We start from the raw sequence: 14,510 nt of genomic DNA on the forward strand, positions 1-14,510 counted from the left end.
GGGTGCTGGATCCCATGTGGTCCCCAGGGGCTGGGACTAGTTGGCTCAGGGGAGCGGGGAATGGGACATAGTGCCTTTCTCCTCCAGGTCCCCAGCTCCCATCCAGCCCCAGGAAGATAACACAATGATGGGGATGAGTTTACCATCCCCCAGGTTACCGCTGTGCTGGTCTGTGTCTCCCTCTAGTGACTGCTCCGCAATGAGGTTTGTACATCCAACAGTGTTTCCAGCAGGGGCAGGGCTAGGTGGGGGGCGGGGAAGGGGACTTGCTGGAGCTATAGTCACTGCAAAATTTGCATATCCCCCCGCCCCGCCACTCTGCATCAGCTGCCGCTCTCTGGCCGCCCAGCTCTGAAGGCAGAGCAGAGAGAGCAGCGGTTGCTGGCTGGGCACCCAGCTCCAGCAGCAGCGAAGGAGTAAGCCTGGGTGTGGGAGCTGGTGTGCCTGAGGGCAGGCCCCGGACCCTGTCCCTGTCCCTGTCCCTGCCTGCTGGGGTACACTGCCCAGGACAGGTGGAGGGTCCGTGGCTCCCCACAGCAGCCTGGACTAACCCACTCTGGCCTGGGCTCCTGGGCCCCACCCCTCGTGGTTACTGCTTCTCGAGGGCTCTGCTGGCCCCAGAGCTGAGTCACCCTTCCCAGGCAGCTCCTACTGGCTGCGAGTAGCCAGCGCCCGAAACTGCCTGGCTCTGGCTTCCTGCCTCTAACCTGGCCAGGGGGTAGGACCTCGGGGGGGGGGGGAGGAGGAGGAGAGACCTTTTGAGAAGTAGCAGGGGGTGGGGCCACAGAGAGGGGCAGGGCCTCATGGCGAGGGGCACAGTCCCCCGCCTTCTGTCTAGCCCATCTCAGCCCCCCACCAGGAAAAGGCTGGCAGCGCCCCTGGTCTCCAGCTGGCAGACACCACCTCTGAAGTACTGAGCAAGGGCCATTTGCACTGTGCTCCCCAGGGGAGCCAGCAGGCAGCCCTGGCAGCCCCAGGCCAGAGCAGACTGCAGGGCTAACGTTTAACCCTGGCCTTTGGCCGATGCCACCTGCGGCTTATCTGCCTCCCGCAGGGCTGGTTAAAGCTAAACCCCAGGGCTGGGTGTGGAACAGCTGAGCCCAAAATGGGGCCCATTCCCTGCTCTCGCCCCAGCTGCGCCTGCTCCCGGCAGGGGGTGAAACCCTGAGTCCAAAGGAGGCTCCACCGCTCAGGCTCGGGGCTGCGCAGGAAGCCAGGCTATGCCCGGGGTGGCAGAGCCATGCTGAGCAATCCCCCGTGAAGGCAGGGGCAGCCACTGGAGCTGGCCCACTGGTGGCAGCAGGGGGCACTAGGGATCAAGGCCATGATTTTGGGGGGCTGTTAACGATCCTGATTATTGCCCTGGCCTCATACGAGAGGAAGAAAACAGTGGACTGGGAGGTGGGTGTGTGTGGGACAGACCCATCCCATGCTACTCCAAGCCTCTTCTGCTTCCCCTCAGCAGGTTGGAACTGGCCTCTATGATCGCCCAGTTCTGAGCCAGACCACGGCATGCCTGAGGGGACTCACCACACCTCCCACCCTCACCTTTAGCCCTGTTTCGCCACCCCCTCACTTCCCTGGCTCCAGCCCCCCTCCCGCTGCATTGGTTCCTACCCATCCTCCTCCCCCAGGGCCTCCCCCAAGACAGCCCCTACCTCTTCACTCTCCCACCCTACACCTGTCCTCACTCCTGCATTGCTCCTGCTACTGCAGTCGACTCAGGTTGCACCTCCCCCACAGCACCTGAGGGGGTCACTGAGTGCACAGGAGAGCCAGGTGCCCCGCTCTGTGTGCTGCTGCCTGGCACCACAGCAGACAGGAGTAACAATTGCAGGGAAAATCTGGCTCAGCCCCAGACTGGAGCACGCTCAGTCACCCTGTGGGGCGGGCCCATGGGCACTCTAGTCCTTTCTAGGAGCTGGGAGGGGTTGGAGCATACTCAGTGTGGACAGAAACTTCAGGGAATTAAAAAGGCCCTACTGAGCGTGTGCAAACTCAGATTCTCCAAAGGCACATAGAATCATAGAATATCAGGGTTGGAAGGGACCTCAGGAGATCATCTAGTCCAACCCCCTGCTGAAAGCAGGACCAATCCCCAATTTTTGCCCCAGATCCCTAAATGCCCCCCTCAAGGATTGAACTCACAACCCTGGGTTTAGCAGGCCAATGCTCAAACCACTGAGCTATAGCACTTGGCCAAATTTGGGTGGATTTTGATGAGGATGGCAAACGGCACTTCCCTCCCTCCAAGGCCACCCTGCTGCTTGGGGGCGCTAGAACCTTGCAAAGAAACTGCTGTAGAAATTAACCTGGCGAAACAACACCTTTGCCCTAGCCTTGTTCTTGGGAAAAGGCTGAATGGCTGAAACGTTCCAAAAAAATTTCTGCCTGAGGCAGACACCAGGCTGGCCTGGAAAGTTTCAGCCTGAATGGTCAGTTTTTCAAAGTTATAAGAAAGAAAGAAAAGACGTGCACTGGGAAGTGTCGGGGAACCTGGATAATAGGTGGTGCTACCAGATAGTGCACCCAACACCCAGCCCAGCCCCTCCATCACAACACAAGGGTGATGTCCGCCTGGTAACACCCATCCCATCCCTCATGGCACACACCGTCATATCCATTCAGACTCTGTTTATTCCCTCTTAGCCCACAGCCCACCTGGCTCATTCTCGCTGCAGGCCGGGCATGGAGAATGTGTGCTTCTCCATCTTGGCAAAGGCCACCTTCTTCTCATAGTAGGCAGCCTCGTTGATGAAGGCTGGGTAGATGGTTGTGTCGTCCTTGTACAGGATCTCCTCCCCACTGAAGGTCTGGAAGATTGGGTCTCCGGGATTCAAGGGGAGGAAATCCTTATCCTAAGGGTGGAACAGGTTGGTGATTGGCTGGGGCTGGAGTAGCCAGGAACTCCTCCCCCACAGCCAGTGCTCTTGCCCTGCTCCCTACAGCACCCCCTGCTGGTTGAGGCCAGGATCCCCACTGTCCTGGCAGTACTCTCTGGTAACCAAACATTTCATTAGATATGTGGCAAGACCCCATGCAGGTCACAATGCCTTGTGAACTAAGCCCACCCCAACTCATCTCCCGGCTGTCCAGTGTCACCCAGCCTGATGCTGTATTGCTACAGTGTACAGCTCCCTTGAGCCTGAGGGCTGCATAACCAAGAACATGGAATCAACTTCACTCGCCCCGTGCCCCGGAATAAACCCAGCTTCACCCCGCTGAGCTTGGGGCTAACTCTGGCACTGCCTTGCCATGGCGGAGCCTTTGGGGTACAGGCCTCAGTTGCACTAAGGCCCCTTTGTGCCGCTCAGTAGTAGAAACAAGAGCAGAGATATCCCAGCTGCTCTAGAGCTGGTGTAAGAGCCCTGCTCCCAGCCCCCACTATGGGCTAGACTGTGTGGGGGTGGGGTGCATTATGCTCTGGATATTCTCTGCCACCCTGGGACCGTGGAGAGCAGAGGGTAGCTCACAGCAGCCCTTAGGCTGCTTTAACCCACACCAGCGGCCAGGCGCACAACCCACAATGCAGGGAGCACAGAGGTGGTTTAAAGCCACCCTCCCCCGCCCCCCCAGCTCTACCCAGAGCTCAGAGAAGGGCTGAGAGAGAATCCGGGCTAGTGAATCAGGCCTTGTCGTTGCCAGGCTGGCTTTGCGCACATGCTGGAGCTACAGCTGTGATCCGTCTCTCCCAGAGAGAACAACAATGCAGGGTGCTGGGACTACCCTATTCCAAGCCCACACCCACCTGCAGCTTGGGATGCACCATGGCTGAGATCTCCCCATCAGGGTAGCGGGGATAGTTCATGAGCCCGGTGATCTTGTAGGCTTCAATCTCAAAGGCAGGGAACACTGTGCCTATGGAGCAAAGGGGGCAGCAGAGGGCTCAGAATGGGGGGGCACTGCATAGGAAGGCTGCTCTCCCCCCCGCCCCCCCAGTTAATCACAGGCTCCCACCGCTGTGGCTGGTGAGGAAGGTGACCTCCTCAAAGTATTAATATGGGAGGAGGGCCTCACCTAGGGTGACCAGATGTCCCGATTTTATAGGGACAGTCCTGATATTTGAGGCTTTTTCTCACCTACCCCTAGGGCACTGCAGAGCAATGTGTGATGGGATAGCTCAATTCATCTCCAGGGTGATGCCAGGTGGGATAGCTCATGGCTCCTCTGGGATAACTCACCCTTGTTAAAGAGTTCGATGAAGTCCAGTGCGCAGGCCATGAGGGCTCTCATCTGAGCAAACAGGTCAGCTCTCACCACCCTCTGGGGCTGTGGCCCCAGCTCCAGTGCTGCAGGGAGACCACAGAGACCCAGTTACAGCTTGGCTACCGCGCCCTCCCCAGCACTTCTCCCCAGAGCATGCTGCAAGGAGTCCCCCAAACATGCCCCAATGCCCATTGCTACCCCCGGGGCCCTGCCCCGGGGAAGAGCATCACCCACCCCCTCCCTCAATCACAGCTATGCCCCAGGTGCCTGCTAAAATACTACCCGTGTCCTTTCATCCCACTCACCCCCAACCCCGACCTCACACACCTGGCCCTCACTGCTCTCAAGACCCGCCATGCATGAGACAGCGGAAAAGGCTCTGGATGGGGATGCAGAAGCCGTGGGGTTCATCCCTGCCTCTGCCACCAACCTCAGGTGTGACCTCCAACCCATCCCTCTCTGAAGGCCTGGCACTCTAAGCCTGGCTCAATCCCAGGTTTTGGAAAAACTTTAACCATCTCGGGGGGAAAACACCAGGGAGGCGGATGAGCTAGCCAAGCTAAAGGGGCAGCATCGGCACAAGAATGAAGGGGGATCACCCAGCCATGCATAAATGCAGGCTAGAAATGAAAGGTGGGGTCTACCCATCAGATCAGCAAGGGTCCAGATGAGCCTCCCAGTGGGGTAGGGGGGTTGTGTAGGGCACTTCCCTGAAATATCCTGCACAAACCTTCTTTCAAGGAAGTTTAACTTAATTTGACAGGTTTCAGAGTAACAGCCGTGTTAGTCTGTATTCGCAAAAAGAAAAGGAGTATTTGTGGCACCTTAGAGACTAACCAATTTATTTGAGCATGAGCTTTCGTGAGCTACAGCTCACTTCATCGGATGCATACCGTGGAAACTGCAGCAGACTTTATATATACACAGAGAATATGAAACAATACCTCCTCCCACCCCACTGTAATAATAATAATAATAGTAATAAGTAATAATAATAGTAATAATAATAGTAATAAGCTATTACCAGCAGGACAGTGGGGTGGGAGGAGGTATTGTTTCATATTCTCTGTGTATATATAAAGTCTGCTGCAGTTTCCACGGTATGCATCCGATGAAGTGAGCTGTAGCTCACGAAAGCTCATGCTCAAATAAATTGGTTACTCTCTAAGGTGCCACAAGTACTCCTTTTCTTTTTAACTTAATTTGGTATGTTTAAGCACCTTAGGCATTGGTTGTATTGAAAATGCAGATGTTTGTGTGTTATTGGGGGATGGCATGGAACGTCTCTTGGCGGGGCAGGACTAAGGTAAATCCTGGGGCAAGTTAGGAGCTTCAGAGGACTACTTGGAGCAATGGGCCAGGCAAGACTGGGCATTTCAAGTGAAGTGATTCCCTAGGAAATCTTGAGGGGGAGGAGGATGCAAATGTAACTCCTCTGCTATGCAAGAAGCTTCGCCCTGAGAATGGGAACTTTGTCTGCTGATCACTGGTTACATGAGGACAAGAGCAGAGGGCCAAACTGTAGGAAAGAGGGACACATTAATTCATGGGGATGCTTGTTCTGAGTCCCCTGGTGTGATGAACTGGTGACCACAGAAACATCCATGGGTGGGGTCTGAAGGACTGATCACTGGGCAGAGCCGTGGCAGGAGTCGGGAAGCTTATTAGCAGTAGTGTCGAGTCTTTTGTTTTAGCAGCTTTTCTCTGTCATGCTTTCACTTTAGGAATAAATGTGCTTGCTTAGAAAAGCAGTGTGATAACTAATTAGGGTTAAGATGGAGCTCAGTAAGTTTGTGAGCATCAGCAGGGATGTGGATTCAATGATCCGAGAATGACTGGAGAAAGGATGGCTACTATCTGCTGACAGAGCACCTATGCAATAATCCTCAGCATGGCGATTGAACCCTTGGCCTCTATAGTCACAGCCAGAAGCCACTACGGTGTGAACTGCAGGAGGCAGCAGCCTCAGAAACCTGTATTTGTGATCGGGACACTGGAGGGTGACAGAGCCCCACACAGCATTACTGCACTCTGTCGAGCCACCCCAATTCACCCCATTTGCCATGGGAGCCCCGAAGGAGCCAGTCTCAGAGCTGGGGCAGGCAGCGCCCTATGAGGGAGGAGGTCATGGTGGGGCTTAGCTGGGAGCAGCAGTGGGAGGGGGTGTGTCTCCCAGGAGTAGGAGATGGGGAGCCATGGGAATGAGGGGAAGAGAGGGCACTGGGAATGGGAGGAGAGAAGCCTTGGGGATAAGTGACTAAGGGACAGGGCTTGAGGGCTGGGGAGAAAAGGGCAAGGGTTAGGAGTGGGGGCAGAACTTGGGGATGGGGAGGTGGGGCTTGAAGGGGCAGTGGGCACTGGACATGGGGCACAGGGGGCAGGGGTGTGAAGCTGCTGGAATGGTGATGGGGTGGGGAGGAGGTGACATAACCAAGGACGTGGTGGGGGGCAGCAGTGCTTGGTGCCAGAGGGGCATGGGAGGGTGGGCTCTGGGGGGGTAGCTGAGCAATGCCATTCCCTGCCCTGGGACAGATTCGCTCACTCCACAGGGCTCTCCCTGCCCCCTGGCAGTGCTCCCTACCTAGCCCGGCTTTGGCCACCGAGTTGATAGAGTAAGTCTCCTCGCCTGGCAACTTGTACAGGTAGATGGGACAGGGGCTCCGTGTGTAGTGCGTCTGGGGGAGAGAGGAGAGGGGTTAGGATGGGGGACCCTGGCCTAGTGCAGGGCGCGTGGAGAGATTGGAGGCTGGCCCCACCTGGATGTAGTGGCACATGTGCATGGGCAGCGGGCTCTCCTCTGAGTCCACGATAAGGCAGGCGCCCATGTTGGCCGTGGTGTTGTGCAGGTCAAACATGAAGTCAAAGGCCTGGGCTGAGCCCTTGGGGCCGTAGGTCTGGTTGATCTTGCGGGCCCGGACCACCTCATAGGGCTCGTCCTCTGCCTCTGCAGAGCTGGGATAGGGAGAGATGAGTCACATGGAGCCACCAGGGCCCCCGGAGCCAGGGGATGGCTCCAAGTAGGGCTCACCCTCCCCCCAGCTGCTGGGAGCCTTCTCCACTTCAGTTCACGTTGGTGGCCCCAATCATGGTGTGGGAAAGGTTCCGGGGGGGTCAGTGTGAGGGGTGGAGGATCCCTCTGGGGCAGGATCCCTGGGGGGAGTAGTGTGAGGGAAGAGGGGTCCCATGGGGGGTGCAGTGTGAGGGAAACCCTATCCACTTATGTGGGGCATGTGATCAGTCACCCCACACGGTGCTCTCTCATGGGCTATGAAGCCCCAGCTCATGGAAGATCCCTGGGCTTCCCACCACCCCCTGGGTTAGCAGTACAGAGTGTTGAATGCTAGGATAACTCATCCCAGCCCAGGGAACTGTTGCAGAATGATGCATCATGGGATACCTTACCCGTCACTGGAAGCCTCTCCACAGTGATGCATCATGGGATAAGTTTCCCACCCACTCCCTGAGAACCAGTGCAGAACGCTGCATGCTGGGACAGCTCTCCCCACCGCCCCGGGGACCAGTGCAGAGTGGTGCGTGCTGGGGCAGCTCTCCCCACTGCCCTGGGGACCACTGCAGAGTGGTGCGTGCTGGGGCAGCTCACCTGAGGAACTCGGTGGTGAAGGTGCGGTTCAGATCCCGCCCCACGTACCGCACACACTTCTCAATGGCACACGGGTTGCCCAGGAAGGGCGTGACGGCAAAGCTGTCACGCTGCAGCTCCATGGGGTCCCGCAGCCAGTGCTTGGCCAGGTAGACGCCCGACATCTCATTGCCATGGGTGCCCCCACTCACAGCCACACGGCTCAAGGGCTTGAGACGGCAAGAGGCTGCCATTCCTGCGGCTGCTCTGCTCCTGTGGGAGGGGGAAGAACAGAGGATGCTGCCCAGGTGAGAGCCCACATGGGATCTTCCCCATCCAGTGGCTCTTCTGCTACTCTGATATCATCTCCACTGGCCTGGCCTGGCCTGTGTGTGTGTGTGTGAGGGGTAACTGTAGGGGACTGATGCCCAGAAGCCAGCTGGGATGCCCCCTGCTACAGTCACCCTCCAGCTGGAGGCCCTGCCGGTATTTTCCCCCATCAGTATTTACTGGGGCTTCAATCCCCCTGACAGCGAAGTGTTCCTCAGCCGGAGGAGTGTGGAGCCCACCCCTGTCTCTATGCCTCTGTGAACAGCTTCCTTTCAGCGGTGTAGGCGTTATATGAGCTTCCCCTTACTCAGCCCACAGACAGTGCCCTGCTCTTCTTGGGAATCTGCTCTGGCAGTGCCCATGCCAGGCTTCACACTGCATGGCAGGGGTGCTGGGGCTGGCCTCCCTGGCTTTCAGCAGGTGCACTGGCCACAGCAGGTTCTCCAAAGGCTGGAACCTATGACACAGGGCAACTGGCCCTTTAAGAGGGAGTGGAGTTTAGGAGTACCTGTAATGGCTTCCCTGATGCCCAGGGGGATCCCTGCCCCTCTTAAAGGGCCAGTCACCCCGTGATATCCAGGCAGCCACACTTACCCACAGGCTGGTGTGGAAGAGCCTCAGGGCAGTCCAGATGGGGACAGAATCCTCAGCAGGATGCTGGGGCCAAGGGGTTATAAGAGGAACATGAAAGCCACTGGCAGGAAGCCAAATCTGCCAACGTCACAAAAAAGAAAAACCCACAAGGATGGGGAGGAGTTTCCAGGCACTGAGACCAAGCGAGCGCAGAGATTGGCCCTCCATCATTCCCTCCTGTGCCTCCTTCCCCTGGGAGCACAGGGCTGAGGAACCACCAGACTGGATCCAACCCACGCCTCATCTAGCCCAGCATCCTGATTCGTACAATAGCCAGCCCCAGCTGCTTCACATGAAAGAAATGCTGCAGTTGCAGGATCACCTGCCCCGCAGACAATGGTCACTCTAGCCCCCAGTTGTTAGAGGCTGCAGGGTTGTGCCTTGAAGCATGAGGGTTTAAAGTCCTTACATAGCCCTAGTTTATTCCTTGAACATGTATCCTAACTCTGCACGGTCTTTTTTTCCATCAAAATGACTGCCTCTTTTAGAAATCCTGCTAAGCACCAACAATACCTTGTGGCAATGAGTGCCGCAGGCCGATTGGGTGTGGGGTAGAAAGGCGTTTCCTCTGATCAGTTTGGCACCATTCCACGGCACGTCCCCTTCTTTTTGTTGCGCGGGGGCGACGGGACAGTGAATGAAATAGGCTAGAAATGGTCCAGCCAAAGGCGTATCCTGGAGTGCTGAACACTCACCTCTCAGGCAGCCGATAAAGGTCCCAGCCCACCTGCTGGTTGTGGGTGTATGTCAAGACAGACCCCCCAGCTTTGATTCTGTCCACTGCCAGTCAAGGGCTGTCAATAACAATCTCCTCGGGCCTCCCATATGTGAGAAGCTGCTCCAGGTCCAAGCCATGGAGCCCCTCTGTGTTTAATGTTTACCTCCCACTGTTGGAACTTGGGTGAATTATACCCCAGGGCTGGCAGCGACCTCTTCACTGAGGCTTCCCTCATGGCCTCCAGCCAGGAGACCTGCTGCACCTGGTGACCGTAACCCAGATCACAGGCGTCTCAAGGGGCCAGATGCTGGATGTACAGTCCCCAGGAAATGAAAGTGAACTCCAGGCCTTGGAAAGGGTTGGGGGAACCCTGAGAGGTTTGGGGAGCAGTGACTGGATTCCTCTGGCTCCATATCCCAGCGTCCAAGGGACAGGGCCCCAGCAGGTGTACACTGGTGTCGCTACATTGGAGTCTGCTCATTTGCACCCGTTGAGCATCAGGCCCCACATGCTTATCTAAAGCCTGCCCAGATCTCTCAGTGCCCTCCTGTGCCCCGCAGGCTCTCCCAGCCTGCCCCACACAGGGAGATTGGGGAGGGGGGGGAGGGAATGAGCAGCAGCTGGTGGTGGGAGCTGGTAGAATAGACAGGAAGTCCCTGCAAGCTTGATTTCATCCCCCCGCTGTTCCTGCCCTAGCGCCTCCTGCCCTGCCCCTCCACTGTCCACAGGCCCCCTTGCTGGTCTGCTTTTGTCCCTCACTACTCTGGGTGAAGTAGCCACAGCCAGGTCTTCTAATGCAGCTTAGGCCCGCCCCGCAGCTGCCCCGCTATCCAAGCCCTGCCCCCTGCAGCTGTGCCAATGCCCTTCAATCCTGACTCACAGCCCCCCGTTACCCTAGCCTTGGGCTCCCCCACTCTGCTGAAGCCCCTCCATCCTGACCCACAGCCTCTCCCCCTCCATCTCTTTGCCAGGTGGGAGTGGCACTAAGCCCGTTGCGAGGGGCAGGGCGTGTTCCCTTCCGCCTGGGCATGCAGCTGCAGCCGTCCAGAGAAAGCATGACACAGCAGCGCTAAGGGCCCCAAGGCCGCCTCTGGTTCCGAGGGCATGGAAGACCGTAAGGGCTGCTGGGGGTGGGAGGGAGAACAGGAGAAAGCCGGAGGGAAACTCCATCCATGAGCTTGATGGGAGCTGGGGGTGTCTATAGCCAGACCCACTGCTATGGCCTTGACTCCCTGGGAAAGTACAAGTGTTGAGATGCCTGCCCCCTGGTGGCCCTGAGGGTGCATTGCCCTCAGCTCCCTCCCTTCTATCAATCAGTTACTGACCGCAGAGTACCTCAAGCAGAGGGAGGTCTGATGTATTAGCTCTTTGAGAGAGTCTAAACCCCTCTTCATTAGGGTCCCTATAGAGGCTCAGTTGGGCCTCTTTCTGGAATCACCAGCCCTGCCCCTGGAGCTGGGTTGGTACAAACCAGGCAGGTTCCTGTCATGGGATAGGATAGGATCGGATCGGATCGGGTGGGGCAGGGCAGGGCCAGGATGGGTGCTTGGGGAATCCCTCCCCCTAGACCCACTCTCTTTTAACTGCGCTCTGGTAGCTTTGCAGGCTCAGGTGCTCCTCACTCAATGAGCTGCCAACCAGCCACCTAGATGGTTAATCACTACAGGTGAGCTGAGTTGGGCTCGTTCTCTCTAAAGAAGCCAGCCTTGGGTAGATTGGGCCCTGTCTCCTCTTGAAGGAACCTGCTCCCTTGTACTAAGACCCTGGTGGTGTCCAGCTCTTCTTTGAGCAGCCCCTCACTCTATTCCAGCCCCTGGAGTCGTGTTGTTTATATTCAGGTAATCCACTAGTCTTAACAGTAAGTCATTGCTAGTAACTTAATGCCCTTTGGTGTGAGCTACGTAGTTAACACATAGACAAGAACATCACAGGTGTCTGGCTGAGAGGGACCCGGTGGTCAGCGCCTACAGTCCCTTCTCCCCCTCCCGCCAATGGTGCCCATGCTCCCTGGGAAGATGAGGCACAGTCACCCACTTTGGTGGCTGCGTTGTGACCGTCTTCCTCCCCACGTGGGGAGTTAGCTTGCCCAGGCTGCAGTGCCACAAAACAGCCACTATCCTTGGCGCTAAGGCGGCAGAGAGACTTAAAGGGTCAGATCTTCAGCTGGTGGAAATTGACATTGCTTCATTGACTCCCATGGAGTGACAGCTGATTTACCCCAGCTGGGGATCTGGCCAACTGGCTCCAATGACGCTACGGCTGATTGACACCAGCTGGGGATCTGGCCTTATGGGTGGGATAGAGACTGTATTTCCTTCACATGCCTGCAGGGGGCGTTTCTCCATGGCAGAAGTCAAACATTTTGTCCCGGAGGCAGGGGAGCGGGAGGGGCAGTGTGTGGTGTGGTGTGGGCAAACTGGTGGGCTGCGTAGCCAGTCAGCAGCTACACAGAGGCTGTCAGTCCCCAGGGATCTCCATGCGGCCTCCTCACTGGAGCTTCCCTCACAAAGAAAGCGGGATCGCTGCTGCGCTCTCCCTTCCTGCTAGTCCCTGGGGCTGTGGGTATCCTTTGGGCCAGTGAATTGGTGTCACCTTCCCATTCTGGGCTCCTTCACCAGGGGCCATTGCTCAGTTCCTGACACGCACAGCCCCTGAACCAGTCACCTTCCCACCCTGTGCCTCCTGTACCTCAGCGCCCCGCACCAAATGTGCTGCAGGGAACCTCTTCCATTCTCTTCCAGCTTCCCGGCCCTGTGACCTCGGGCCCCATAGCCACTGAGGGCTACTGCAGGGCCTGCCTTTCCTTGCCACCTGGGCTTCCTCACTCTCATCTCAGTCTCTCTGGCCCTGTTTCACCAGTAATGAGAGCACCCAGGATGCTGCAAAATTGGAGAGGGTGCCAGGAAGAATTGGGAAAAGGCTTTGATGGTGGGAAAAAATGCCTGACAATGAGAGACTGAAAGAGCTCCGTGTGTTTCGCTTATGGAGGAGAAGATCCAGCAGGGTGGGGTTCTGGTGACAGCGTCTCAGTACCTCCCTGGGAGAAAACACCAGCTGCTCTCTGAGCAGAGAATAGGCATGACAACCAAAGGCTTGGCGCTGAAGGCAGACACTTCTGACTAGAAACAAGACACGGCTTTAACAGCGAGGGTGGTTAACCATCAGAACAGACTGCTGGTGGATTCTCTTTTTCTTGGTGGCATCAAAACCAGCCTGGAGGCCTTCCCGGAAGATGCTTTAGCCAAACGTAAGCGATGGGACTCAGTGCAGGGGTAAATGGGCCATATTCTCTGGCCTGTGCTATGCAGGAGGTCACACTGGATGGTCTGATGACCTTCAGCTCGCTGGCTCTATAGTGAGCTGCGTGACAGGCTCAAAGCGCGAGATGGGCTATTTTTTAAAATCAGCAGATTTAGTTTTGTGAAGGCAGCAGTATTCCCCAGCTGCACCTTCCCCTCATCCTCTCCCAGCAGTAGAGATTTCTCGGTTCCTCATTTATTGTTGTAGTGGATGGAAGTCAGGAAACTGCAGCATGGAAGTGAAAGTCCTGAGCTCGGGAGTCAGGCCAATGCCAGTCCGTGCCATGCCTCCCCATCCCCCAGGGCCTCAGTCCAAGCTGAGAGGAGTCCTTGCTTTGAGTGTGCCCCGGGGCTGTCACTTTATAGCCACAGACTCAGCTCACACAGCCGTAGGCTGGGAGGATTCTGGGGAGGTGATGCAGTGACATACATTTGCACTCACTCTGGGGAACTCTGCACACAGTTAACTGGCCCCTGTAGGCCTGCTGCCTCACAATCATTAATGTATTTATACCCACTGCACCCCGGGAGATAAGGCAGTGCCATTATCCCCATTGTACAGAGGGGAAACTGAGGCACATGCACATGTCACACAGGGAGTTTGTGGCAGACCTGGGAGTCAAACCAACATCTCCAGAGTCCCGACCTTAACCAGTGGGCCACTCCAGCTCGCTGCTGTATGGGTGTGAAACACCCATTAAGGCCAGGGTGGGTGTCTGAGTACAAACCCTGCCCGAGGCCAGGATCCTCTCAGCATTCCCTCAGATGCCACCTGGGAGGTGGGACCTAGAATTTAGGCCACTCACCCCAAATTTCCCCTTCACCCAGCGTGGCCTAGTGGATGGAGACCTGGATTCTATTCCTGGCTCGGCTGCTGGATGACGTGGGTATGTGACCGCACCACTCTGTGCCTCAGTTTCCGCATTGGTAAAAGGGTGATAATAATACTGCCCTCCTTTGAAAAGCACTTTGAGATCTGTGGCAGAGAAGAACTAGGGATGAGTATTATTAGCACAGGAGGCTCAGGCCTGGCTGCCCCGCACACCCTGGGGGCCCATCTAGTCCAGACTTGGGTGCTCGGTCTCGGCTGGCATGTAAAGGAGAGAGCAGTGCTATAGCGAGGCAGCGAGGCCATGAGTCGAGCACTGCTCTGCCTCCTTTGCTGTCGGGGAATCACTGTGCACTGACATGGGGCTGTCTAGGTGCCTGTATGTCCCTCACCCCGTGGCACATCACAGCCAGGCGCGAATCAGCGCAGTCCTACGGCCTGGGTTATCCAGGGGGAGAGGCCAGACATTCCAACGAACCCCTCTGGCCTTAAAAATCTACAAATCAGTCATAGATTTTGTCCTCACAATCCCTGCCCCGCCCCCCCTTGAGGTAGGGCAGCAGTGTCCCCTTTTTAAACTGAGGCACGGGGCAGCAAAGTGACTTGCCCAATTTCATACCGGAAATCTGGGTAGAGCGAGGAATGAAACCCCAGTCTCCTGAGTCCCGCACCATGCGGCCCTACCCATTAGTCTTCCTATCAGAATTGGGTCCCTGGTCTCCCATGGTGGGACAGCCTGGAAAACATTATAGTGCTAGACTCCTATTTAGCTGAATAAAGGGAAGGCTAAGGGTGACTTGATCACAGTTTACAAGTACCTACATGGGGAACAAATGTTTAACAATGGGCTCTTCAGTCTAGCAGACAAAGGTCTATCACCACCCAATAGCTGGACGTTGAAGCTAGACAGATCCA

General features: G+C 56.6%; 1 protein-coding gene across 1 annotated transcript; it reads right to left on the reverse strand.

Moving 5' to 3' along the window:
• Nucleotides 1-2,666: 2,666 nt before the first annotated feature.
• On the reverse strand, nucleotides 2,667-14,269 carry ACY3 (aminoacylase 3). The gene is made up of 9 exons (XM_077819270.1): nucleotides 14,215-14,269; nucleotides 9,263-9,396; nucleotides 8,715-8,827; nucleotides 7,808-8,059; nucleotides 6,963-7,158; nucleotides 6,788-6,881; nucleotides 4,182-4,289; nucleotides 3,749-3,858; nucleotides 2,667-2,858 (listed from the first exon to the last, which is right to left on the reverse strand). The coding sequence occupies exons 1-9, from the start codon at nucleotides 14,267-14,269 to the stop codon at nucleotides 2,667-2,669; spliced, it is 1,254 nt and encodes a 417-aa protein (XP_077675396.1).
• Between the last annotated feature and the right edge of the window lie 241 nt (nucleotides 14,270-14,510).

This window comes from Eretmochelys imbricata, chromosome 6 (assembly GCF_965152235.1).
Source record: "Eretmochelys imbricata isolate rEreImb1 chromosome 6, rEreImb1.hap1, whole genome shotgun sequence".
Taxonomy (NCBI): Eukaryota; Metazoa; Chordata; order Testudines; family Cheloniidae; genus Eretmochelys; species Eretmochelys imbricata.